Source organism: Meles meles, chromosome 1, assembly GCF_922984935.1.
Source record: "Meles meles chromosome 1, mMelMel3.1 paternal haplotype, whole genome shotgun sequence".
NCBI lineage: Eukaryota > Metazoa > Chordata > Mammalia > Carnivora > Mustelidae > Meles > Meles meles.
This window is the reverse complement of record NC_060066.1, coordinates 122,637,855-122,665,825: the sequence shown is the minus strand read 5'-3', so window position 1 is coordinate 122,665,825 and position 27,971 is coordinate 122,637,855. Positions and strand designations below refer to the sequence as shown.

Here is a 27,971-nt window from a genome sequence, read left to right as displayed (position 1 = left end):
TATGTCCAACAGGATGGCTGGTGGACCCAAGAAATGTTGGCCTTTGATTGGATTCAGTCTTATCTGTCTTAAAATGGTGAGTTCACATTTCAACCTACCTGCAACTATTTACGGGGGGAAAAAAAGACACTTATTACCTTTTTCTTTTTCTTGAGAGACTGCGAGTGGGGAGATAGAAAACAAAATACTTTTGGACCACAGGAAGATTTTATATGTTTGCATGTTTGAAATTTAATGCAGTTTAATAAAGAAAGAAAACAAGATTATCATTATATTTTAAGAACAAAGATTTCTGTAAAATCTGTCAACAGCTACTGACTTAGTTCAATAGGCAGATCCAGGGAGAAAAATGAAATAGTAATGTGATCTGCCTCCAGCCTCTAAATTCTATTTAGGATTCCTTTGTGGTAGATTTGAGTTCGGGAAATTATTTGTGCAAATAAATACTCTGTATGGATTCAAATATTGCTCACATTATGTATTAAAATGTTGTGATAAATTTATTACTGCTCTTATTTATGTTTTATGTTTCCCCAAATGGTATTTTTCTTCATGGTTCTAATTTTTATAAACTTTCCTTTTCAGGTTGCTTCAGCAAAAACAGGTAAGATTTTTTTGAAACACAAGTTTTCCTTCCCCATATTTGATGTTAATTTCCATTGTTAATTCTTGAGCTACCCTGAAATAGAAAAGCTACACCAGCAAAAATATTCAACATCTTCTGAGCACCCATACTGTGAGTCTAGCTGGTAAGACAAATACATGAATCAAACCTACAAGTTCTCATAAGATGATCCTACTGAGTACTGAGATGGAGGGAACGTCATATAGTCATGGATTTTCTCAAATACGTGTAGCCACCAGTAAAATACTATGATGATTATCAATCTAGTCAAAGAAATAGTTTTAAGCATAAATAGTATAGAATCTAATTTACATAATTTTTCCTATTTGTCTTCTGAAAATTAGAGGAGAATATTAGAAATTTTTTGAGAAGTTCAAGACTCTCTACTTTAAAAAGAAAGGATTTTACACTTCTTTTTTTTTAAAGATTTTATTTATTTATTTATTTGACAGAGAGAGATCACAAGTAGGCAGAGAGGCAGGCAGAGAGAGAGTGAGAGAGAGAGGGAAGCAGGCTCCCTGCTGAGCAGAGAGCCCAATGCAGGACTCGATCCCAGGACCCTGAGTCCATGACCTGAGCCGAAGGCAGCGGCTTAACCCACTGAGCCACCCAGGCGCCCGGATTTTACACTTCTAATAGTGCATCCCTAAAGCACAGAAAATGATAACTTAGAGCTAGAAAAAAGGCTTTCTTTTAAAAAGCTTGCATCATTTTTTCCTGAATAAAAGACTGAAGGCAAAGAAAGTATCTCTAGAGAACTTGCCTAGCTCCTCCATTCTAGAAATCTAAGTCCCCTGAAAGGAAGTGTATATTCAATGAGATTTTGATTATCTGGAGGTCCCATGTAATATTGATTATATCACCAAAAAAGTCTCATGGCAATTCAACTAAAATGAGAACAATTATTATTTTGTCTGTATCATAGGAAAGGAATTACAAATAAGGCAGCTTAAAATTTGGGTGTTTTTTTTTTTTTTAAGAGAAAAATTTTTTAGGGACACCTGGGTGGTTCAGTGGGTTAAGCCTCTGCCTTTAGGGCAGTCATGATCTTGGGGTCCTGAGATCAAGCCCCACATTGGGCTCTTTGCTCAGCAGAGAGCCTGCTTCCCCCTCTCTCTCTGCCTGCCTCTCTGCCTACTTGTGATCTTTCTCTCTGTGTCAAATAAATAAATAAAATCTTAAAAAATAAAATCCCATTTATTTTGGGCATCTGGGTGACTTAGTGGGTTAAGCCTCTGCCTTCAGCTCAGGTCATGATTTCGGGGGTACTGGGATTGAGCCCCACATTAGGCTCTCTGCTTGGCAGGGAGCCTGCTTTCCCCCTCTCTCTCTGCCTGCTTCTCTGCCTGCTTGTGATCTCTCTCTCTGTCAAATAAGTAAAAACTTTTAAAAAAAAATTTTTTTTTAAATTTTTAAGTAATCTCTACACCTAATGTGAACCTTGAACTCACAACCCCAAGGTCAGGTGCCCCCCCAAATCAGGCACATTTAAAAAAATAAAATAAAATATTAAAATTTGGCATAGTTATGTATGACTGACCCATAACATCTATGCATATGTAGTAAGTTCTCAAAATCATCTCATGCTTTATTTTTATTTACTTACCTTACAGTGGAGAAACCTTCAGGAAGGACTGTGAAGCAATGAAAAGGACTGGTTGGCCAGATACAAAGTAACTTTTTTAAGAAGTGGCCTTTAGGGGGACAAAATCTAGTTCTCTGCCTCTTAGAAGGTCCCAGGACACAAAGGACACACTGAGCTCTCAGAGCAGGTCCCTTTTTAATCCCACACTCTCCACACCATTTGACAGAAAGGATGGGGCAGGCTTAGATGATGCTGTTAATTGATTCAACCTGGCTTTCCGATCAATGGAATGTGTTTTATTGACATTGTAGAGGAGGTTTCCTTCTGAGTATGTGCATTATGGTTCTCCGTGGGCTCTGGAATAGGCTCTGTTTCTTCGTCTGGCCAAAAGGGCTACCAAGCTAATTTAGACCTCCTTGCGTTTGGTAAAATGTACAGATGCTGAGAAGCAAAGGGTTTCACTCTTCACTGATCAGAGTGATTGCTTGCAAATCTGGAGAATAAAATTATCTCTTTCATCAAAGCAGTAAGTGGGCCAAACACAGAACTCAGAAAGAGGGAAGAATTGCTGCTCACTTCCAGAGCCTTACTCATCCTGCTCCGGCTTCTCATCTCTTTAATGGAAACATAGTACAGAGGTCTTGACCTCTCACTGCTACTACTGCTCAGATCCTGCCTAGAACCACAGGCAATCTGTTTCTCCTGTGCTTACCCCAGACCATCCCCAGAATTTCACCTTCCCTGGCACTTGTCCATGGCTGTACCATGTGGTCTGCTCTTCCAAACTCAAAACTTATTTGTCTTGGTACACACACACACATGCACTAACCCTCCCCACCTTTCAAAGTGCCCTTGCACACACTATTTTACTTAATCATTACAATAATCCTAAAATGTAGATATTTCACTTTTTAAAAAATATTTTGCATTTCAAAGTAAATCCTAAGATGTAGATAGTATTAATATTCTGCATGGTCAAGGGAGAAAACAGAGGCTAGAAGTTAAATGACTTGTACATGTTCCCATGCAAAAGTGAATGGCAGAGGGGCGCCTGGGTGGCTCAGTCCTTAAGCGTCTGCCTTTGGCTCAGGTCGTGATCCTGGGGTCAAGCCCTGCATGGGGCTCCCTGCTCTACGGGAAGATTGCTTCTCCCTCTCCCTCTGCCCCTGCTTGTGTTACCTCTTTCGCTGTGTCTCTCTGTCAAATTAAAAAAGAGAGAGAGAGACAGAAGTAAATGATAGAGCCAGGGCGCCAAGCCAGAGTTCCTGGATCCAAATCCTGGGATCCTTCCACCTGTGTTTCATCCTGCTGACACTGGCTTCCCGCATTACGGCTCTTAAGCAAAGGTGCCTCTCCCAGCTCACTTTAAATGGGCAAGTTTTGCGGCATCTTCAGGCCCCTTGGTGGGCCTGTGAGGAGACAATCTGTGTCATGCTATCCTTTCAGAGGCCTCTCAAACCCTCTGTGAATCCACTGTCAGGCCTTGTCTCTCCATGACTTGTTTGGTTGTCATTTTTCCAGGAAGTTAGTCCATTCCAGCATGAAGCACTAACACAGGAGATAAGATAAACTACGGGGACAAAGGAAAAAGAAGTTGAGAGATCTCACAAAGTTAGTTAGAGGAAAGAAAGCAGATAACACAGGACAAGTAAGTGGGAGCAGAAAAGGGATGAATGTACGGGAGAGATAAAAGTGGGGGCCCTTGCTGGGGCTTTCTTTTTATTTTAATATATATTTTTTAAAATATTTATTTATTTACTTTGAAGAGAGAGAGAGAGCACGCGCAGCAGGGAGGGGAAAAGGAGAGATCATTTTAAGCAGACTTGGCACAGAACTGGACATGCGGTTGGATCCCCTGACCCTGAGATCATGACCTGAGCTAAAACCAAGAGTCTGATGCTTAACTGACTGCACCACCCAGGCAGCCCTTGCTGGGACTTTCTATCCTGCAGTGGGGGAGAGGGGACATGGATGCTTTCTGCAGAGTCACCTTCTGTTGGCAAATGGCTAAGATGCGCAGGTCTGCAACTTTTCCCCAGCATATATAACTTTCATAGTTCTCTTTTGATGGCAAAGGAGTCCTGGGTGATGTTCAAGGAATGTCTGGCCAGTGCACAGTGGAGACTTTGTTCAATCTTGCAGCCTGGTTATTTCCGAGTTGCTGCCAAAGCCAACTCTCTGGGCTATTGGTGCAGAAAGAGAAGGTTGTCTGTGTCATGCCCGTAGGGATTCGGCCGGTAGGGTCTGCTGGGGGGAGGGAGTTGATACTGGTAAATCACACATGTGGTCTGTATTTACTTTTTCTCCTCTTTGCCCTATAGTTTAGTTTGGAATTTGGTATGTAGGGATTTTACCCAGCAGATGCAGCATCGTTGAAGAGAAAAGACTAAGTGCCAGTTCCAAACTTAAAACCAGCTGTTTTTTATACGACCTTTCCTTCCACTTGGACCTCCTATACACGGGGCATGTTCAGTGTCTGTGGACTTTTGCAATTTAGTAAATCTTTGTCACCATGTTGTATCTCCTACCCCTTCCCCAAAGTGTAGGAATGCCTTATATACACTCCTAACATAAGCATTTGTATCCCTCAGACAGACCATGGCCTGGCCCTGATGAGGAGGGACCACAGCATCTCATTCTTAAGCCAGAGAAGATGTTTTGATGGAGAAGGGGAGAATAAAGTTTATTTTTATTTTATATGGAAGAATCTAAAACTGGTTCTATTCTGATATCATGGAAGTATAATCGAGCTATCCTAATGCAACTCAATTCTTCCTCTTCTATTTAGTTTAAAAACCCTGTGGGTAATGTGCAAGTACATGAGATGGAGACAGAGCCCCAGGAGAGGTGGGACCCTCACCATCAAGCTGAGGCAGTGGAGCATAGGTGAGGGGAAGGGAAGAGAGACCAGCGGTGGCAGAGCAGGCCCAGGAATTCAAAGAGTGCCAAACCAGAATAGAAGCCTCTAGAATAAAGCCCCTCGGTGACTCTCTCCTTCCTCTCGGAGTTCTTTCCCACAATCATGCCCCACTCTTTCTTTTTTCTTTTGTTTTTTTTTAAATAGGCTCTGCGCCCAATGTGGGGCTCGAACTCACAACCCCAAGATCAAGGGTCATGTGCTCCACTGACTGAGCCAGCCAGGAGCCCCACTCTTTTACCCCTACTCTGATTTAACTCTTTTAGAAGTACAAAAAGTGCAAAATATCCTAGAGGCGACTGGGAAAAATCTGTTTGAAATCCTGTTCCTGAATGAGAGGTTTGAGATTTCTGTCTCTCTTCTGGAGAACAGCTCTGCCTTTCTTTTTCTCTGTTTTGTCTTGATCCTGAAGGGCAGAGGTTTCTGGCTGACTCAGTCGGTAGAGCATGGGCCTCTTGATCTCAGGGTTGTGAGTTTGAGCCCCACATTGGGTGTAGAGATTATTTAAAAATAAAATCTAAAAATAAGTAAAAATTTAAAAACCAATCTTTTTTATAAAAAGGATTTATTTATTTACTCATTTAGAGAGAGAGATAGCCAGAGTGCAAGCAGAGGGAGGGGCAGAGGGAGAGAGAGAGAGAATCTCAAGCAAACTCCTGGCTGAGGGCAGAGCCTGATGTGGGGCTCAATCCCAGGACCCTGAGATCATGACCTGAGCCAGAACCCAGAGTCGGTCACTTAACTGACTGTGCCACCCAGGTGCCCCTAAAAATAAAATCTTTTTTTAAAAAAAAGAAAAGAAAATGAGGGCAAAGTTTATGTCTAAAGGATGACATGAAAATGACTTAGTCTGAGAAGTAAAATGATGAAAGAAGTCATCTTCATAGGTATCCTAGCTAATGTACAACTTCAAAATCTCTTCCAACAGGAGCCTGTGTGGCTCAGTTGGTTAGGCGTCTGACTCTTGATTTCCACTCAGGTCACGATCTCAGGGTTGTAAGATGGAGCTCTGTGTAGGACTCAGCTGATGGTGGAATCTGCTTGAGATTCTCTCCCTCCCTCTACTCCCCACCCTCCCCCACTCATTCATGCTCTCTCTCCCCCTTTCTCTAAAATAAATAAATACATAAATACATAAAATCTTCAAAATCTTTTTCAGCTCCTGAAATACCCACTATCAATCAGGCCTATTCAAAAATCAGCAACAGTATCACTGTGGAGTGGGCCACAGTGCCAGGGGCCACCAGTTACCTCCTCACAGCTGAAGATGGAGACACTGTCATTGAAACCATGGTGGCCAATTCCCCAGGCACTGTGACAGGCCTGAAGGCTGCAACCTTGTACCAAATCACCATCAGATCCATCAGTGCTGCTGGGAGAAGCCAAGCATCGCCTCCGAAGCAGGCAAAGACAGGTAGCTGGATGCTTCTTCCCTGTGGAGCTCTTGTGACCTAATCACTTATATGGAAGCTTCAAGTACGTGATATAATTTTGTGTCACGTGAGTGCCTACGATTTGGGGCCCACAGGTGAAAGCCACCAGATGGTGTTTTTGGCAACTCAGATATCTGTGGGGGAGGTGGTATTTAAATTCCAGATGCTTTGGAAAAGAAAACCCATTTCTGGGCATCTTTAAGAACATTCCTGCTTTTAAATCTCTGAAAAAGGGATTTCTGTTTTTAACCCTGGTTATCTGTAAAGACCATGCTAAATAAAGAACACATAGAAGGGATTTTGCTACATTTTGACTTACTTAAAATAAAAACATTTAGAGTTTGTCATCAGCATGACTTAAATTGAGTTGACAAAGTTGTACCTAGGCATATTTCTAAAAGGTTGTGTGCACATTATAATATTATAAGCCATCATTTCCCCCATTGAGTTATACTGTAATTACAAGGATGTTTTATATAATTTCTTATAAAACTCCAGTTGAAACTAATGCCTAATATTAGAGTTTCTCTGTTCCCCATTCCTCTGCCAAGTCATTTATGATCAATACACATATAGCTAACCATTATTGAATGGAACTGTGCTGTAAATCCTTCAAAGCAAATAATTATTTCATAATGGAAGACCAACTTCAAATTACTTATTCCAAAATTTGAATTATCATCCACTGCAAATGCATGTTTTTGTCTTTGTAGTGCTGGCTGCACCCATTCTAGAAGTAAGCTCTCCAAGTCCAGACTCCATCCTTGTGCAGTGGGAAGCTGTATATATGGCAATTGCATTCTCTGTGTCCATCACGCGAGCGAATGGTTTGGGGAGAATATGGAAAGAGAATACCACAAACACCTCCTTGACATTCACCAGTTTAGAAGCTGGGACTCTCTACACCATAAAGGCCTACGCATGGAATGCCAATGGCACCCCTGGGGATGACTCCACCTGCAATCAGAGAACAAGTAAGGACTTCCAGCTCAGCCCCCAGCAATCCCCCTTTTGGTGAATGAGAGGTGCTCTGCGTTGTAGCCATCAGGAGTGGTGTTAAATGATAAGTAAGAGCAGCCGGCAGCAGATATTTAAATTTATTATGAGTTTATTTATAGTGCCTTGACTGTTCCTCCTTGGTAGTTTAAATGCTAACTACGTGTATAAAGACATGCCACTCAGAATAAACAGAGTGTGGCTTCTCCCTCCCTGAGAGCTAGCTTACTTTCAAGCGTGCACAGTCGGTATCCCACAGCAAGAGATGACCTGTGGGTAGGTTTACCAGTCTCCCATACCCTCTCTAGGTTCAGACCAACAGCATAAACAAAAAGGTTTGGGACAAACAGGAATTTATTTATTCAGTACACACTTAGTGAGTGTGTTGTAACTTTGAGTGGGCATTGTTCTAGAGACCCAGCAGCAAACGAAACAAAGTTCCTGTTGTTAAGATACTCAATGCTGTGCTGGGAATCAGAGTTTCAGATATATTCCCCAAAACCTCACCCTTCACAGTCAATGGCAGTCTCCCTGGAAGCGTACGCCTGTGCCCAGACTTCCTCTTTTTATTATCTTATTTTTTAGGAAGCCTTTCATAATTTCACATGTCATCCTTGTGCAGGGATCATGCTAATCCATAACATGCCAGTTCTGGTACGTGTGCTGCTGAAATGAACACGAAAGTAACTGTCTTTATAAGAACACCAGTTATGTTGGACAGGACCTACCCTCCTGACCTCATCTTAACTGATTACATCTACTATGACCCTGTTTTCAAATAAGATGACAGTTGGAGGCCCTAGGGGTTAGGACTTCAACATATGAGTTTTGAGGGGACTCAAGTCAGTCCCTGACAGCTCCCCAGTACTCTACTCATTTTTCCTGGCTCTCTCATGCCCCATAAGGGAAGGGCTGGTTGTCCTAAAATACTGTAGGCAACCCTTACTATGCTCAGGCCCAGAATTATCCCAGAGCAGATCTGTGACTTCATCTAAGCTGACTATGAAATAGGGCAAGGGTCCTGTGAAGAGGGCCTATAGGCGGAACATGGCAGGTGCCTTGCAGAGCAAGAGTTGAGTCTGTTTCCTCAAACGGGACCTTCCCTGGGTCCAGAAGGTGCTGCATATGCTATGCAAGGAGGTCTCTGATGCCTGCCACGCGGCCCTCATTATAGCACAGATTCTGGACAACTGAGACCAATTTCTCTCCTCCCAGCCAAAGACGATACTCCTCAAGTTTTTTCAAGAGGCTAGGCCTGAAAAAAGAGAAGGCATATTTCTGAGAATGTAGAGGGAAATGTTTTTGGAGACACTAAAATGACTGCCTTAACGCGTGACCATCACACTTGATACGTTCCTTTCTTCCCTTTGATTTAGAATGGAACGAAAGTCTTGTCTTCTAGAAACAGTTCTAATCTAAAAGCTCTTACAGAAAAAGTCTTAGCAGGTGTCAAAAGTAAAGAAAGGGAGGGGTTGGCTCAGTCGGTAGAGCATATGACTCTTGATCTTGAGATTGTAAGTTCAAACCGCAAGTTGGGTGTAGAGACCAATCTATAATCAGTTAAGCGGCCGACTCTTGATTTCTGCTAAGGTCATGATCTCAGGTTCATGGGATGGAACCCGCATCAGGCTCCACTCTCAGCAGGGATCTCCCTTTGCCCCTCCCTGCACTTGTGCTCTTTCTCTCTCTAAAAGAAAGAAATAAAAAATAAATTAAAAATGACAAGTAAAGAAGGGATGTTGTTGAGGCCTAATCCGTTCACCCACATCAACCAATAATAGAATATTTGACCTACCACTTAATAGTAACATGCCTACATGGCCCTTTTGGCCTTCACATTTATAATTTCATTTAATTATCCAGTCACTTGTTGGGCTGTGCATTCACTGATTCATTCATTCAAAATATGCTTCTTTACCACCTATTTGTTCTAGGGACTGATCTTATTAGATCTATTTTACAGATGATAAAAAAATTAAATAACAAACTAAATACCATGGCTAAGGTCACATGAGTTTGCACAGTCAATGCAGATGTGTTACCCTAAATCCCATTAACAATTCTACCTGCTGTCGTGGTGCCTCATCCTCCGAGTTCTGCAATGCTGTTAGGCCAAATCTTATCTGGGTTCTTGATGCTACTGCACAATCATAAATGTTTCTCAAAAATCTAGGTCCTCGGGCTCCTGCCAACCTTCAAGTCTCTTTTGACAGTGGGACTCTAAGAGCCTCTGTTTCATGGGCCCCGACGGAAGGAGCTTTCAACTACACCGTGATGGCTTTGAGTGACTCTTCCGAGCTGAGCTGTCATACAAGTCTCAGTGCCTGTACCATCTCCCCACTCCAGTGCGGCACTGAATACCTCATTTCAGTTTTAGCGAGTAATGATGCTGGTTCTAGCAAATCAACTTCTGCGGAGGCCCTAAAAACTGGTACGTAAACAACAGTGAGATCACTGTGGGGCTGGCGACCCAGGGCGACTGCCAGAAGGGAAACAAAGAATCACCTGATGATGTTCCAGAACACTCTGGAAGCAGTGAACATGAAAGCCTGGTCTAAATGAAAGCATTGAATTGGACATTCTAATGAGTTTTAATAATGTGATAGGGACACCAGATAGCAGGCACTGGAAACAGCACTTCTTTGAAAATTGGTAGGATTCCTGGCTCCTATTCTAGTCTATCACTAATTATTTTCCTTTATCCTTCGTAAAGTTGTACAAATTCTAAGATCCAGTTGGAGGGATCCACAGCTCTAACTGTGTGGTACGGATAACAGCCTCTTCCTTACCCCATGCTTCACAGACCTAGGCCTTGTGGGACCCAATTTGGGGGGGGGGGACGGGGAGCTATTTTTTTAAGATAAAGATGGATGGTCTATAATTTTTAGTATGTGTTTCCCATTTTCATCTTACCAGAGAATAAAGATTTACCTATGTGGAGGTTTACTCCTCAATTTAGAAACATCTGTATGTTTTGGTGAAGGGAACTAGCATTTAGTGAAGACCTACTATGTACCAGGCACTATCAATAAATTATATTATTTAATTTTCATGACATCTCAATGAGGTGGGCTCTGTTAGCTCCTTTTTCAGGCAGAACAATTTTAGGTCTGAAAAATGAAGTAATTTTTCCAAAGGCATACCAGTAATAAGTGCTAGAGCTAGGATTCAAGCCCAGGATTATAGGATGTTAGTCCTTTAAGCCAAAGAAAATGTAGATAATCCCAGTAATGTTCACTTTACCCAACAGTCAGAACTGTATCACTCTGAGTGTAAAAGGCTTATGAACAGAGAGGAAAAGAGCCATCCCCAAGCTGATGCACTGAATTTCACAGGGAAAAAGTACAGCCAAGTCCTCTGATCCAGTTTCTTATGGTTCTGTTAAATTATAGTCACAGATAGCACATCTGGAGACTTGGCTTCTCTTTTGACAGCTCTAATTTACTCTGGACGGCACATTAGAAATGGTTATGAGGTCAGGAGAGCTGAGCGTAAGGAAGAGATAAGAATATGCTTTCTTTTACTTTATTTTTTTTTATTTTTTAAAGGTTTTTATTTATTTGACAGAGAGAGACACAGCAAGAGAGAGAACACAAGCAGAGGGCAGTGGGAGAGGAAGAAGCAGGCTTCCCGCTGAGCAGAGACCCTGATGCGGGGCTCGATTCCAGGACCCTGGGAAGACAACTGGCTTAACAACTTAATAACTGAGCCATCCCAGGCACCCCTAAGAATACACCTTGAAAAGCACAGCAGATCAAGTCAGTCATTTCATGAGGGAAAGAACCATGTAGTGTTTCCCAATCTTGGATGCACATTAAGAGAATCTGGGGAGTTTAAAAAAAAAAAAAATCCACCCAAGACCAGTGAAATTGGAACTGCTGGGAATGGAGTCTGGGTATGACTAGTTTGTAAATCTCCTAAGTTAATTCTAATGCATGGCTGGGGTAAAGCACCGTGGAAGGAATCCTGCACATTGACGGTGGGGAGACACCACCGCGCCTTGGGTACAAAACAGTCAGTCAGGATCGTGGGAACGGCCCACACTGATCAATAGAAGAATTATATTTAGAAAGTGCTATGTGTTTCCTGGGTTCCCGAATTGTGAAGTATATTTTAGGAAGATTGCCACTAGAGATGGCCAAGATTTTAAAAGCATAGAACTCGAAAGAATAAGCTTCATTTGAATTCCTTCCTTCACGCTGTGCTGATCCTGGCATTGCCTTCACACACAAACGGGGCAAGTATTAACCAAGGGGATCCGTGTCTGCTTCTGACATGGTCTAGCATGTACTGTGTGAGATAAGTTTTATAACACGTGAGAACGTCTCGTTGCTGTGCTCATGCTATTTGATTTATTCCTTGTATTCTGGACAGTTGCAAAGATGCAAAGGAAATCTCCTGCAGGACTCTCATAGCTGTTCATTATGTACCATTTCCTAGTTGCTTGTGCCCCCGGAAGAGTGACCATCCGAGAAGATCCTCCAGGCCACCTGTCTGTGGCTTGGTCCAATGTAGATCTGGGCGATTACTATGTGGTCTTTGTGAAGAGCGATGATGGCTTGGAAGTTCACTGCAACACCTCCCTCACCCAGTGCAATTTCTTATCTGAATGTGGCTTCACTTACTTTATCAGTGTTTTTGCCTATAACAAGGTAGGGCAGAGTCCTCTGGGCGACGTGTTCAATTACACCACAGGTAAGTTGCCCTTGATGCGTGTAAAGGGAGTGCTGAGGTCTCTAAAGTCAGCAGCTGCATAGATCACCTGTTGCACTAATTGACCTACATAGACCACCCGGGAGTCATTCGAGGGCCAAGAATAGAAAGAGAATCTCTCCTCTCACATTCTTTCCAGATCAGGAAATTTTGGCTTCCTGGACTCAAGCTTGACTAGAATGAAAGACTTAGGATTGAAAAGAGAGCAAAGAAAATAGTCATTCCCACTTGCTTTGAAAAATTAAAACCTCCACCAAGATCTACTCAGTGTTCAGCACCCTGTGCTGAAGGGGAGGCAGTCCTCCTGTCTCAGGAGTTCACTCTTTCCCCAAGACCCAAAACCAGAGACGCAATTGCAAAGGCATGGTGTGGAAGGCTCTGCAGCATGGCTCCTGTGTTTAAGGTCTAACTTGACCACTAACTCACTTGCAAAATGAAGATAATGACATATACCTTGTTAGCTTCTTAGTATCCTCCACTGCAAAATGGGACACACAGTGAGAGCATGAATATGAAAAGGTCTTTGTGTACGCTGAAGCACAATGCAAAGTATTTTTATTAGCATCCTTGTTACTGTTATTCTCCTCTACTAGACTTGGATCTTCTTGCTTTATTTACCTCTTGATCCTTAATGCTTATCATAGTGTGATTAGCCTAAAGAGAGGCTTGATTTTTGAAGAATGAATGGAGTGAGTGACTTGAAATCAATTAACCATGTTGAAAATAAGAACACTATAATATCGTTATATAAATAACACTATTAGCAGGATTATAATAAATTTTACCAAGATGAAGGAATCAAATAATTGGTACTTTTGGAATATGGAGTAGCAAAGGGCTACCAATCAGGTCCCAAGAGCATAGGAGGGTCTTCCAGAAGGAGTGACCTTAACCTGGATATTGAAGGGTGGATGGAATGTAGGTGTGGCAAGGTCATCCCGAAGAAAGTCCAAGCTAAATTAGACATCTGTCAGAAATCGTCCATGACGTAATGTAGGGTCTCTTCTAAGATCTACTAATACAATGGTGCTCCCCCCTCCTTCAGCCCTCAGTTTCATCTGGTTAGTGTCAGAAGACTGATAGGATCAGTCTTTAGACTAGCTATGATTTTTCTCATGCAGAAGAGGGAAACAGCACTCCAGTATAGGGTTAGCAGTCTTTGAGGCATAGGAAAATGAGAGCATAGATGGGGTGAGGAATTGAGAGGACTGGTGTGATGGCGCCTGGGTGGCTCAGGTCGTGATCCCGGGGTCCTGGGATTGAGTCCATCATCTCACTCCCCACTCAGTGGAGAATCTGCTTCTCCCTCTCCCGCCACCCCTCCTCCCTGCTCATGCTGTCTCTCTCTCTCTCTTAAATAAAACCTTTTTAAAAAATGTTGTCTTTAATTTCAATTATAATGTATAAATGGAGATTAGTTTGGATTGTATGACAGAGGAGACAGTAAAACTCAAATAAATAAAATCATTAAAAAAGAAAAAAAAGGGAGAAGACTGGTGTGACAGGTGACGGGGAGGCATAGTTCATGTGGACTGGATGCAGCTTGCAATGACCTTGGACATCACATGCATAGGGGAATTATCCTCTCTGTAGTGGGTGTTAGGCCAAAATCAGAGCTGGACAGACCTGTAGGAGATTCTCTCTCTCTCTCTCTCTCTTTTCTTTTCTATTTTTCTTTTTTTTTTTTCTGAGACAGGGAGGGGAGGGACAAAGGAGGGACAGGGAGAGAGATAATCTTAAGCAGGCTCCACATGCAGCCAGGACCCTAGTGCCGGGCTCGGTCATGACCTGAGCTGAAATCAAAAGTCAGAAGCGTAACTGACTGAGCCCCCCAGGCGCCCCATGGAGATTCTTGCAGCACTTTAGGAGAGCCGTAGCAAAGCCTCTGGGCACAGGGAGGTCAGGTCCCTTTGACATCATTGCTCCTTTACTGACCTCCATTCTCTCTCTGCTCCCGCTTTCAGCTCCCTGTTGTCCTACTGACATCAACCCTGTGTTGGTGTCCAGTGACAGAATAGAGATCGTCTGGTCTCCTGTCCGCGGTGCCGAACTTTACGAAACCAGGGCTGTCAACGGGTTCACTGTGGTTGAGTGCAATGACACTGCTCCTGCTTGCACCCTCTCAGCTCTAGAGTGTGACACCACGTACAACATCACAGTGTACTCCTTCAGCGAAGCCCGGGCTGGCAATATGTCCTGTACTTCCCGATTTATAACCACAGGTATGGTGCAGCTATGACTTCCTTCACGGACCTTGGAACAGTTCACCCCCGCTATGACCCTCGGGATGGGCGTTCAGTAAGAACCATAAAACAACCCTGTAGGGACCAGTAGAGGCCCTCTCTGGCTACAGAGAGGCTGAAGAGAAGGTAGAACAGTGCAAGTGGGAAGAAAAAGGACAAAAAAAGGAGATCATGGGAAGAGTGAAAGGTTTCCCCAGTGATGACTTCAGCCATTCGGTCCCTCTGACTTTTGGGGGGCTTGCCTGTATTCATACCATGAAGGTTAAGCCCACAAATATTTATCTTTCTTTCTCTATCTCTCTCTTTTGAGAGAGAGAAAGAGAGTTGCAATGAGCTTGAGGTGGGGCTGAATCTCAGAACCCTGAGATCATGACCTGAGCCAAAATCAAGAGTTGGATGCCGGGCACCTGAGTGGCTCAGTCAGTTAAGGATCTGCCTTCAGCTCAGGTTGTGATCTCAGGGTCCTGGGATCAGAACCCCCACTCGTCCGGGGGTCTGCTTCTCCTTCTCCCTCTACCTTTCTCCTTCGCCCTCCACCCTGCTTGTGCTCTCTCTCAAATAAATAAAGAAAGAAATAAATACTTTTAAAAAAAGAGTTGGATGCTTAACCAACTGAGCCACCCAGGTGCCCCAAGACCCCAAATGTTTGGCTTAATAGTTTTTGCTTACAGAGTTCAAAATGCCTCTTGGGCACCTGGGTGGCTCAGTTGGCTAAACAGCTACCTTCCACTTAGGTCATAATCCTAGGTTCCTGGGACCAGGACCAAGTCCACTGGGCTCCCTGCTTCTTCCTCTGCCCCGCCCCCCAACTTGTATGCTCACACACGCTCTCTCTCAAAAATAAATAAAGAAAATATTTTTAAGAAATATTTTCCAGAGAACCCAACCCTATAGGAACCTAGGACTGTGCTTCCCTAAAAAACCTCTATGAATCTGGCCTACATGCTTGGTCTGGTTGAAAGTACTGATGATCTCACTTAGGGGAATGATCAGTTTTAGACCAAATGGCACACCTGCTATTTTTGACTCACATTGTTTCAGTGAATAATCTAAACTCTCTTAGCTCCTTGCAGTCCTGAGATAAAAAATGTTTCAAAGGATGCATTCTCCACAATTAACGTGCACTGGCGATCCACTAACAACGATGCCATGTACACAGTGACCGCCCAGGGGGAGACGGGGTTGTTTTGGTGCAGCAGCATGGGACAGTCCTGCGCCATGGCGGGCTTGCCCTGCGGCTCGGTGTTCTCCATCACTGCGGTGGCCGAAACCCAGGCTGGGCGGAGCCTGCCCAGCTACAGTGTGCCCCTTGAAACAGGTAGGCAGCAACCACCAGCCTGAACGCTGACTTTGGTGTGATCCTTAGATATGGTTCTGAGTTGTGAACATTCTCATCTGATCTACCCCGCATGTGATAGAAACACATTAAACCATAAACTGCCTGAGTCTTAGAAAATAAACCTTGCAATCCTGGGACACAGTTTCTGTAAAAATAGCATCGGAAGACTCTAATATAGTCCCACGCTAACACCCAAGGAGGAATAGATGGGCTTTGCAACACATGGATTTGAATTTCTATTCCTCTGTGACATCATCTCCCAAAACAACTAGCAAGTGGCCAAATGAGCTGGTTTATTTTTTATTTCTTTGGCTCAGCCTTTCAAATCTTTCTGTATATAATACTTTTCTGAGTTTCAGTTTTCTAATTGGTAAGAGGGGGATCATGAATTCCTTTAGAGGGGCAGCGGGGTGTGAATGTTAATGCTGCAAGCACTTAGCACGGGGCCTGATACATAGTCAGGACTTGATAAGAGAATGCTGTTCCTGCTTCATAGCATGGGGCGTGAGGCAAATTCAGCAAATTACTTAAAGCCTTTGAACATTATTTTCTCTCGTGTACAATGGATAGCACTCTAGACTGTAAAAGTTTAAATGTAAAAAGCAGCAGAACAGAGATGATGTTCAATACTTAGGAAGATTCTAGATATCTTAGATCCTGAATCATGGGCCCCTAAGAATTGAGAATTGGCTGTGCTCTTCTTCAGTGGCTAAAAATATTACAAGTTTTTATATCAATTACGCACTATGAAATGCATGAAAAAAGAAAAATACATTTAATTGTAGAGGCTATGAAATGTTATATTGAGAGAAGAGATGAATGAAGCCATTGCTTTGAAATTTGCAACTGACATTGCTAAGGTTGTGCAACAACAAAGGATTTCTTCCTTGTTCTGGAAAAAATTGGAGCTCACATTACCTACAGCTAGTTAGTGCTCCATGTTCTTGAGGAAAGCACCCCCTATGTACACTTGATATTAAATAACATATCAGAGGAATGAGATTTTGCTTAACAAAAGGAGATTTTGATTAACAATGGAAAGTTTTGAGAAATTTAGGATATTGAATGAAATACAGACAAAATATCATTCTTGGTCATTTTCCACAATAAATACCCAATTCTTTCTCTTTTTCCCTACCTAAGTGCCGTGCTGTCCAGCTGGTCTGACAGTAACTCAGGTCACACAGTCAGTCATCAACGTGAGCTGGACTATTGGGACCGGGGCCCAAACCTATGTGACAGTCCTAGAGTCACACACCGGACACTCGAAGTGTCTCACCCATCAAACCCAGTGCCTCCTGGGATGCATCTCCTGTGGTGTCAATTACACGGTGGCACTACAAGCGATTAGTGCCACGGGGCTGACGATGGACTGCATCTACCAAAGTTATTCCTCCAGTGAGTGACTTCTAAACTCCAGCTCTGCGGTGATTGTGAATCCAGACACATGCCCCTCCTTCTTATCTAAAAAGATGCTGCCCCTCCATCTAGCTAGCATTATCAGTTCATATTACTTTCTAAAATGTTTACAGTTTTCCTCTTGACTTAGAGACTCAGTGCTTCAGAGGCTCCTGTTTGTGGTTGTTGAATTGATGCCCTTGGTAATGCGGTGCAGGTATCCTTTTCCCAAAGGGAGGACAGACAGCCCAGAGTAACTCAGTCTGGCAAAGTTTTCAGAAAGCATCGAGGACACACACTCTGTTTGGCTTGAATTCTTTCTTTGCAGTATATTATGCTATTACCTCTCTCTTCTAAACCATGCCAAACCCCTCTCTGGTTTCTTATTTCAACAGGCTGAAAGAACACTGTCTACTGACAGTTTTGGATCTTGTTCTTTGGTCTTCAAAGACCAAATCATTAGGGAATAGCAGAGGAAGGTAGAAGTGGTACAGGGTTGGCAAATAAGATTCTCTTGTATGATTCTAGTCCACTGAAGTGGCTGCTTGGAGCCCTGTTTTGGGAAAGGTGAGGGAGAGGGAGAGGGAAAGGGAAGGGAACTGAAGGAAGAGGAAGGAAAGGAAAAAGAAAAGAGGAAAGAAAATGAAAAAGGAAAGGAAAGGAAACAAAACTCCTGAAAATACCTTTTTAGTGAGAAGGAGACAGTGATCAGTTAGTTGTATCTGCCCCCAGGGTATGGGATGGGGGAGCTGAAATATAAATTTGCCACCCCAAGGACAGTGGAAAGATTCAACCAGGAGCCTAAAGACACGGCTTCTTATAAGCTGTGTTGTCTTATCTTCCCTGATTCTGTTTCCTCAGTGGAAATAACTATAATTGTGGAAGCACTTATAACATGCTATACACCTGTAAGCTGTTTCATACTTTCTTTGGATCCATTATTTTCCATTAGATTTTGCTGCCTAAACTCTAACCCTGATATCCAGTTCTGGGAATATGGCCCACTGCTTACATTCACGTGTAAAAAACTTTTTTTTTTTTAAAGGAAAGACTAAATCCAACAAACCTGATTATCTGTAACTGAATTTTTTAATCATTATACAACATTTTTATCTTAGTTACTGAGTAACCCTGCCTGACACAGAATGCATGGCCTGCTCAAGGCATTTAGAAAAGAAAAAAAGAAGGACCTTGTAAACTAGCACGGATACAGTGTGGACCGGCAAAGCCTGGTCACTGCTGTGTAAGTGACCGCCCCCCAGGCATCGTGCTGCTCAGCCAGCAAAACAGGCCTTTTCAATTAAAGCGGAATGCAGTTAACTGAAATTCAGCCCCATTAAAATCATATAGAACCAGGGCATTATGAAAGCTCTTGACAAAGATCCTGTACCTTTGACTCACACAGTTTGAGATACAATACGTATCTGCCCAGGGGGGAGTTTGGACTCACCATTGTTCTCTATTAAAAATTCATGGCCCATGTCACCAGCACACATGGATTTCCAATCATGGAAAAAACCTGAGTATCCCTTCAAAGAATGCTCTAATCAGGTATTATTTAGGTTACTTGTACTGTTTCCCCAGAGTAATAAGGGCCACATTTATCTGATGGTGGAGTAATTTGTGCCTGTTTGTTTTTATCCTTCAGGTGCCTGCTGCCCTTTGGGAGTGAAATTATACAGGCTGGGCCCGAATAGCATTCGGATCCACTGGCAAGCCCCCAGGGGCTCTGCCAATTACAGCACTGACCTCTACGGTTCCAAAGGCATTTTCACATGCGCCCCAAGCGCTGGCCTCAGTTTTTGTGATGTCACCAAGATACCCTGTGGGGACGTATATACGGTGATGGTCTCCCCAATTGCTGAGACAGGACTGAAGCTTACTTTCTGCCCCAAAAAAATATATTCAGGTAGAGCAAGTTACAAATCTTTGTTTAAAAGTAACACTGAACTCAATCTGTGAATTAAGACTCAGAGCAATCCCACTTATTTGCTATGTAGGAAGGTCAAAAAGGTGTGAAATGTTTACCTCCTGCGGGTGGATTCTGGCTACGGGGAACTCAAGCTTCTTTGGAATTGTGATGCTTTCTTATCATATGATTCGGAGACACTCCTCTCTTCGCTGTGCCTTTCTTTTTCAGAAAAAGGACCAGATGCTTGCTGTTTAAATAGTAAAGCAGATTTTAAATGCTCTTCTGCTTTGAGACTTGGGAATGGAGTTTTAACATAGTCTCAGAGATAATGGAAGACACCCTGAAATGTTGGAAATTAAGAGACTTGAATCGTTGCAGAAGATCAGACTCAGACTTATGACTGAGGAGAGGTTGAAGGATCAGGGAGAAAATAAATTTATAAATCACAAGCTAGGTTTGGAAATACGAGTGGGCAGGCAGTCTGTGATCACAAAACAAGCCTGTCAGCAGCTCCATCTCACCAGACCTGGCGGAGAAACACTAGCAATTCTCTTGCCCTGTATTCCAGCACCTTCTGCTACTTTGCCAAGGGCAAAGTCATATATTTTTCACATATTTCTAAAAAAAAAATTTTTTTTAAAGATTTTATTTATTTATTTGACAGAGAGAGATCACAAGTAGGCAGAGAGGCAGACAGAGAGAGTGAGAGGGAAGCAGGCTCCCCTCAGAGCAGAGAGCCGGACGTGGGACTCGATCCCAGGACCCTGAGATCATGACCTGAGCCGAAGGCAGCAGCTTAAACCACTGAACCACCCAGGCGCCCCTAAAAAATTTTTTTTAAAGAAAAGAGAGGATAAGGCCCTAGAATTTTATAGATGATCACAGGAAGAGGAATAAATACCCTCAGAAACCTTTACTGATAACCAGAATCTAGAATTCCCAGTGACAAGAAGACTCATGTCCCCTGGACAGAACCAGGCCAGTTCATCTCATTGGTGTTCTTGCTGCCCTTGTCTGTCATGCTCTGATTCCTTGTTTTTTTCATTATCTTGTCCACAGGACAAGCTGGCCCAGAGTACTGCCCTATGGGAAGGGACAGGAATAGGTTCTTGGGGTGAGGATCAGCTCTTCAGGGAAAAAGAGGCTTCCGCTCAGTAACAGTGCATCATGTTTTACAGTTTATCAAGGGTTTTCACATTCAGTATCTCATTGAATGCTCAAAATAACTCTGAGTTAGGTTCAACAAATTTTATTATCTTCGATTTATAAGTGAAAAAGGCAGAGCTTCCAGACTCCCACATCTCTACCTATAACCCTTTTCTTCTTCTAACCCTAAAATTCATATTCATATACCTCTACCTGGAGGTGCCCCAGGCATTTCAACTCCTCAGGGCCAAAGGGAATTCCTGATCTTCTCCTGCAGTTTCTACTCTTCCTCCAGACATCCTTGTTTCCGGTATGAGAGTTGAAAACCTGGGAGTCAGCTTCCTTTTCCCTCACCCTCCCTATCTCAGGGGTCTCCAAGTCCTGTCCTGTTCATTTCATGATGGTTTGGTTTGTTGTTTTGTTTTTTGTTTTTTGTTTTTTTTTTTAACTTTTCAAGTAATCTCTGTACCAAAATGGGGTTTGAACTCACAACCCCAGACTCAGAGGTTGCATGCTCTTCCACTGAGCCAGCCAAGTATCCCTCATGATGGTTTTTATTTTTTAAAATGATCTTTAAAATTTATTTGAGAGAGAAAGAGAGAGAACACACGTGTAGGGGGAGGGGCAGAGGGAGAAGTAGACTCCCTGCTGGGCAGGGAGCCTGATGCAGGGCTCAATCCCAGGACCCCAAGGTCATGACCTGAGCCAAAGGCAGCCGCTAGACCCACTGAGCCACTCAGGCACCCCTCATGATGGTTTTTAAATCCAACTTCTCTTCTCTCTCTTACACCTACTGCTGTATGATAGGCCCTCACCACTTCTCCCCTACAATACTGCACCGTCTTGTCTTCCTGAGCTGATGCCAGCCTCTATACAATTACCAGAGTTGTCATTCCAGGACACTGATCCGACTGTGTTTCTTTAATGCTTCAAAGTCCTCAAAGTGTTCTATTGCCCAATAAGATAAAAGCCAGTACTTTGGGCATGACTTTCAAGGCTCCTCCTGGTTTGTCCGTAGTTGGTCTTCCTACACCTGCATTGTGCAATGTATTTAATGCAAGCCATATATGAAAAGATTTAAATTCTCTAGTAGCTACATTCAAAAATTAAAAATAGGAGTGCCTGGGTTGTTCAGCTGGTTAAGCATCTGCCTTTGGCTCAGGTCATGATCATTCACACACACCTGCCCTCACCACACACTTACTCCATGCCATATCATGCTTCTGAGCTGATATAGTACTCTTCTGGAATTTCACCTCCACCAAGAGAACTCCACCAGCCACTGTGAAGTCTTCTCCAATTTCTAGAGGCTGATCTAGTTTTCTTGCTCCCTCTTTTATGACCCCTGTATCACCCGAATCTTTACCACATCCTATGACTGTGAGTTGAAAATGTGTTATATTCCCTAACAAATGGTCTTCTGTGGACTCTCGACACATAGCACATAACTATCATCCAATATATTTTAAATTTAAAAAATTACTGAGTTAGTGAGTTTCTGTGTTTGCCTATGATCCTACAGCCAGTATGTTAGCCACCAGAAGTCCATGTTGGCTAGAGCTCTGATACCCTCTGGTGGGATACCAGCTCAAGGCTGCAGTCATTCTACTTTAGTAAGGATTGGGCATCTAGACTCAAGTTAGGGAATCCACTTTTGCTCCATCTCTGTGGTAAAAACCAGGAGTCTGAGAGAAACTTTTTGATTTTGTTTTTTGGGTTTCTTTTTTTCAATATCAGTGATATTGATCAGTGCCTTCCTTTGATAATTAGGACAATACTGTAAATGATCCAAATGACTAATATTTATTGAGCGTATGTGCCCAGCACTATCCTAAGGGCTTTGCATATACTAATTCAGTTGGTCCCTGTAACAACCTTATGGGGTTGGCGTTCTAATTCTTACCACTTTACAGATAAACTAAAACACAGAAAAGTGAAGTGATTTGCCCAAGGTCCTACTGCTAGTAGCTATCTCCTCTTATCACTCAAGCTGGTTCTTATTCATTCTTTGGTTGACTAGCCCGTTATTCTTTAAGTTATATCTTCACTATCTTTTTTTTAATGTCTTCACTATCTTGAATATACCAGTTAACATATTTTAAATGCTTTTGTTGTTATTTATTACAGTAACCTGCTCCGGAAGTACACTTGGAATGGGTAAGTCATTTTTCTCATGGATGAAACAATTTTTTGTTGTTGTTGCTCTTTTGGGTGTCTTAATGAAGTAGGGATCAAATCTGACTCTTTCTGTGATGTGAGAGGTTCTTGGCTTCCCCTCCTACAACCTTTTCTGCCTTGTTAGAATGCCTCCCCTCAGATTCCACCAGCTGAGACAAATTTCTTTGCATTCGGAAATCTTTTCATCCTCCTAGGGTCCCACAGGAAAATGGAAATAGGGTTCAGTAGAGATAGCAGTTTCATCCTTCACTTCTGAGACTGGTTCCCAGCCCTGCTGGACAGTGAGTCACCTCGAGAGCTTAAAAGTAATTGATGCCTGGGCTTTATCCCCACAAAAGCTGATTTAATTGGTCTGGGATAAGTCTGGGCATTGGTATTTTTCAAAGCTCCTTAGGTGATTCTAAAGCAGAGCCAAGCCCAAGAACTACAGCTTTCAAGCAGACCTTCTCAAACTTTATGTGGCATACAAATCCCCTGGGGCCTTGTTAAAACCAGGTTCTGATTTGGTACGTGTGGGAGGATCTGAGACTTTGCACTTTAATAAGATCCAGGTGATGCCAGTGACATCAACGCTGCATGTCTGACCATGCCTGTAGCAGCCAGGTGTTAGAGGGAATCTGCTAACAGCCCGCAAAAGGCCAATACGTCTGCTTCCAGTTTACAAGGGTGGATATGCCCAGTGGAGGAAACCCGGGGTGCTAAAGGGAAGTTGGACAAAGGATAACCCTCATCACCTCCTTGGCTGTGCTCAGGACTGATCTTGGCTAGGAGGCTACTAGCTGCACATGGAGGCTACTCTTGGAAAGGCTGCAGGGATGACCACAGAGCTGTGAGTGCTGACCCAGTGAGTAGCACGGGCTGCTTCACAAGGAATCGTTGCCATGCCTTCTAGGCACCTGCCTGGTTGGGGGCTTTGGAAAAACCCCCAGGAAATACTATCAACCCCAAACTACAGACGGGGTGGTCACACACACACAGCCACTTGCCCAGTCAGACATAGCTGACCTCAGAGGGTAGGAGTGGAAATGAAGTCTTCCTATCAGCAAACTCCCCAGAAGAGCCTCCCAGTTTGGACCAGCTCCCCATCCAACATTTCCTTCCACTGGCAGGAATTGGGTGTGGAGTTTCTTTCCACTGCCTGTTCTGTTTCCTCTCTTGATCCGTTGCTTCTCAGAGGACAGCAGGACACATGCTTTCCATTTCTTGTCCACCACAGGTCTGAAATAAGCAGAAGCCCCATTCATTTTTATTTATTTATTTATTTATTTTTTTAAAGATTTTATTTATTCATTTGACAGACAGAGATCACAAGTAGGCAGAGAAGCAGGCAGAGAGAGAGGAAGGGAAGCAGGCTCCCCTCTGAGCAGAGAGCCCAATGTGGGGCTCGATCCCAGGACCCTGGGACCATGACCTGAGCTGAAGGCAGAGGATTTAACCCACTGAGCCACCCAGGTGCCCGCCCCATTCATTTTTAAAAGGTTTTTGTTTCCAGCAACTATTGGGAAGCCAGCCTAGCTGATTAAAAACAAACTGAGGAAACTTCTAAATTATAAAACATTACTTTAAAAAACTCCCAGAGGACTCATGACTGCCAGCCCTGGTCTTCAGTGAAAAATGTACACAGGCCTGGGTCTGCATTTTTGGAAACTATGTCCAGTATTAGAACAGTATTTAACCAGGTTTCCCCTGAGCCCCAGAGGGGTAAGAGAAGTGACTTTGGGGTCCCTGGCAGGAGGCAAGTGGTATGTTATGGAGACCATCCCTAAGATTTTGTTAAAGACAGAGTTGAAAGTCTTTAAAAAAAAAAAAAATGCTTGAAAACCATCACTCATAGACTTTGCTACTCATCAGCATCACCAGGAAGCTTGCTCAAAATGTATAGTCTCAGGGAGCATCTGGCTGGCTCAGTCAGTAGAGCATGTGACTCTTGACCTCAGGGATTGTGAGTTCAAGCCCCACCTTGGGTGTAGAGATTACTTAAATTAAAAAAAAATCTTCTGAAAGAATGTTTTATAAATGAACAATCCTAGGCCCCACTCTGATTTATTAAGTCCTCGGGTGATTCATATGCATTTTTTTAAAAGATTTTATTTATTTACTTGACAGAGATCACAAGTAGGCAGAGAGGCAGGCAGGCAGAAAGAGAGGAGGAAGCAGGCTCCCTGCTGAGCAGAGAGCCCCATGACCCTGGGATCATGACCTGAGCCAAAGGCAGAGGCTTTAACCCACTGAGCCACCCAGGTGCCCCTGATTCATATGCATTTTCAAATTTGAGAAACACTGCTTAGGTATTAATTCTCAAACTTTGATGTATAACAAAATCTCCTGAAGAGCTAATAAGGAATGTAGAGGGGTGCCTGGCTGGCTCAGTTGGTAGAGCATGTGACTCTTGATCTTGGGGTCCTAAGTTTGAGCCCCATTCTGGGTGTAGAGATTACTTTTTAAAATGTAGATGCCCAGTCCTGTAGAGGTGGGATAGGGTCTGGGTCTCTGAATTTCTATCAGGTTCCCAGTGATATTGATACTCTGGGGTTTGAACAGTACTACTCTAGGTCACTACTCTTCCCTTCCTCTGTCCCTCTGGGCTGCCCCTAACCCTCACTTCTCCATTCTTTATCAAGGTTGACCCTCTCTTTAAGTACATCCTGCAAGACTTTCAGAAATAAGAGTAAGCCGGATCATTTGAGAGTTTCCACATCATATGGAATTCATTATATGTAGGGAAGAATTCAAAACTGTTGTCTCCAGCTTCAGCATTTCTCCTCCATATACATGGGATTGATCCAGTTAGGTCTCTGGGTGACACGGGGCCCCCAGATACAGGAAGGAAAGTCTTGGGAATCTCATTGGTCTAAGACTTTTTTTTTTTTTTTGAAAGATTTTATTTATTTATTTGAAAGAGAGAAAGAGCCAGAGAGGGAACACAAGCAGGGGGAGAGGCAGAGGGAGAAGCCATCTCTCCACTGAGCCGGGAGCCCCATGTGGGGCTCGATCCCAGGACTCTGGGATCATGACCTGAGCCAAAGGCAGACACTTAATGACTGAGCCACCCAGGCACCCCTGGTCTAGGACTTTTGATCTTCCTTGGCTCCTGGACTATCCAAAAGCTTTTCAACAGCGTGAATGGATTAAGAGACAGATCTGGGTTCAAATCTCTCTGCTATCACTTATGCTTACACAAGGGGCTTCAACCCTCCCTCAGCCTAGGTTTCCTGAAAATTGGAATAATGAACTCATCGAATGTTATGAGGATTAAATGAGAGGTAAACTGTGGGGCACAATGACAGGCCCATAAAAAGTACTTAATAAATGGTAGTTATTATTAATTCAGATCCGTTTAAGCTCATCTCATGCTCTACTATGTGCCAGTTATTAACCTTTCAGTTTGCTACTTCTAACTAAGATACTTGCATTGTAACTTCAGTCCTCATAAAACTCTAACTCCGTGGTTCTCAAAGCTTGGTCCCAGGGCCAACAGCATGAACGACATCTGGGAACCTCTTAGAAATGCAATTTGTGGGGCTCCACCATAGACCTGATGAGTGATGAGTCAGAAATTCCAGGCCTAGGGCCCAGCAACCTTTGTTCTAACAAGCCCTCTGAGTGATGCTGGGGCATGTTAAAGTTTGAGAACCACAACCCTAATTCAAAGATACTACTATGATGCTGGAAATTTGATTCAGGTTGGAAGAGAAGGGGAAAACCATCTATCTGAGGCAAGGGTGCTCTAACAGGAGGTAGCCTGACATCACTCCATAGAGACATTCTTTGTCTTCAACATCCAGCCTCACCTGTACTTTCAGGGGAATTTTTCTCCCCAAAACTCCCTCAGCAGTTAAATGGGTTTATTATGTTGTCCCGACACAGCCCCCTGATTCAGTAAAAGATGGGAACTGTCTGAGAACATAGCAACTTGGCCTGTGGTAGAGAAGAAAGTTCTTTGTCCTGAGTGGGCAGTCTGAGCTCTGAGAGCATGTGGGTGGGGTCATTTCCTAAAGCACCCTGGTGAGTCGGTGGGCAGTCTGAGCTCTGAGAGCATGTGGGTGGGGTCATTTCCTAAAGCACCCTGGTGAGTCGGAACCTACTTCTCAGTTTCTTCTAGCCATTTGAACAGTTCAGATTGTCTTAATTTCCTGTTTTCTTGCCACGAAGTGCTACAAAAATAGCAATTCAAATCAAAACACTAAGCTAACTCTCAGAGACATTTGGGGGCTTTTTAGTTTAAAAAAATGTCTGTGGGGACGCCTGGGTGGCTCAGTTGGTTAAGCAGCTGCCTTTGGCTCAGGTCATGATCCTAGCGTCCTGGGATCGAGTCCCACATTGGGCTCCTTGCTCGGCAGGGAGCCTGCTTCTCCCTCTGCCTCTGCCTGCCACTCTGTCTGTCTGTGCTCGCTCTCTCGCTCTCTCTCTCTCTGACAAAAAAAAAAAAAAAAAAAAATCTTAAAAAAATATATAAATAAAAAATAAAAAAATGTCTGTGTATTTAATGTATCTGTGGCTTCTTCCCTTCCTTGCCCTTTCAGTGATTTACAGAGGGAAAAGAAATGCAGAATGAAATGCAGCGAGCCATGGATAAAAACAGAGGCTTAACCTAGTGAGTAACTTAAATTGAAATGGTATGAGTTTGAAGGCAAAGTTTTTTTGGCTTTGTTTAAAAAAAAATCTTCCCATATTTTTTGCAGGTTTGACTCCCTTGTTAGTGTGATAGAGGTGGAAAAGCTCTGCTAGAATATGAAAATGCCTCTAGGGTAGGATAAGCTCTCTTGGCCTCTGGAAGGACAACTCTGACTCCACTTCCTGAAGGCAAGCAAGGTCAGGTGAGTCCTCACCTGCACAGGAGTTCAAGATCTGCTATGGAGAGGACTCAGAAGAGAAAAAAATCCAGAAAGTGCTCTGGAAGACTGCCACAGTGAGTTCACACACTGGGAAAGTTCTGGAAATGTAAAAGGTCTGTTTCACAGAAATGGCCTCTGAGATTTCGTAGCCAAACACTACACAGACTTCAGCACATCCACTTCATAGCTATTTCATGGACACCAGCACTTGCCACCCAGCACAATTGCCATTCAAGGGCTGCAAATGTTCACTCCCCAAGAGCTTGAAAGCCACCATGCAGAGATACTGCTCATCTCAAGACAGACCTCCAGCAGGACCTTGCCATAGGTTGGAGAGCCGCAGCTTCCAGGGCAGCCTGTAGTAACAGACACCCTCATCTCAAGTTAGGAGGAAGCCAAGCTGCTTGTAGTGTTGGCCATCCCAGAGCATCCTGTGATGTTACCTCTGCGTGAGCATCTGCGAGGCAAAGCTGTTGGCCTGTTGCTGGAAGGATTGTAGGCAAGGTTGTGACTGAGCAAAGACTTCAATGGAGTGACAGTCAAGGCAAAGCCTTCCTCAGTGGCAGGCTGACATGCACACACGTTTTGTGGGGAGGACCGTCAATCTTGTTGGTCACATCCCCCACTCACACTGCATTATCTTCATCTTTG

The 27,971-nt window shown here is 43.4% G+C and overlaps 1 protein-coding gene across 1 annotated transcript; it reads left to right on the top strand.

Annotated features, from left to right (window-relative positions):
- On the top strand, positions 1-27,971 carry FNDC7 (fibronectin type III domain containing 7). The gene is made up of 13 exons (XM_046019039.1): positions 1-76; positions 586-604; positions 6,287-6,541; positions 7,274-7,534; positions 9,730-9,987; positions 11,997-12,251; positions 14,234-14,491; positions 15,576-15,830; positions 16,995-17,249; positions 18,898-19,158; positions 22,435-22,464; positions 27,009-27,079; positions 27,168-27,971. Exons 1-12 carry the CDS (start codon positions 2-4, stop codon positions 27,038-27,040), a joined length of 2,214 nt encoding a protein of 737 aa, XP_045874995.1. The 5' UTR covers position 1; the 3' UTR covers positions 27,041-27,079; positions 27,168-27,971.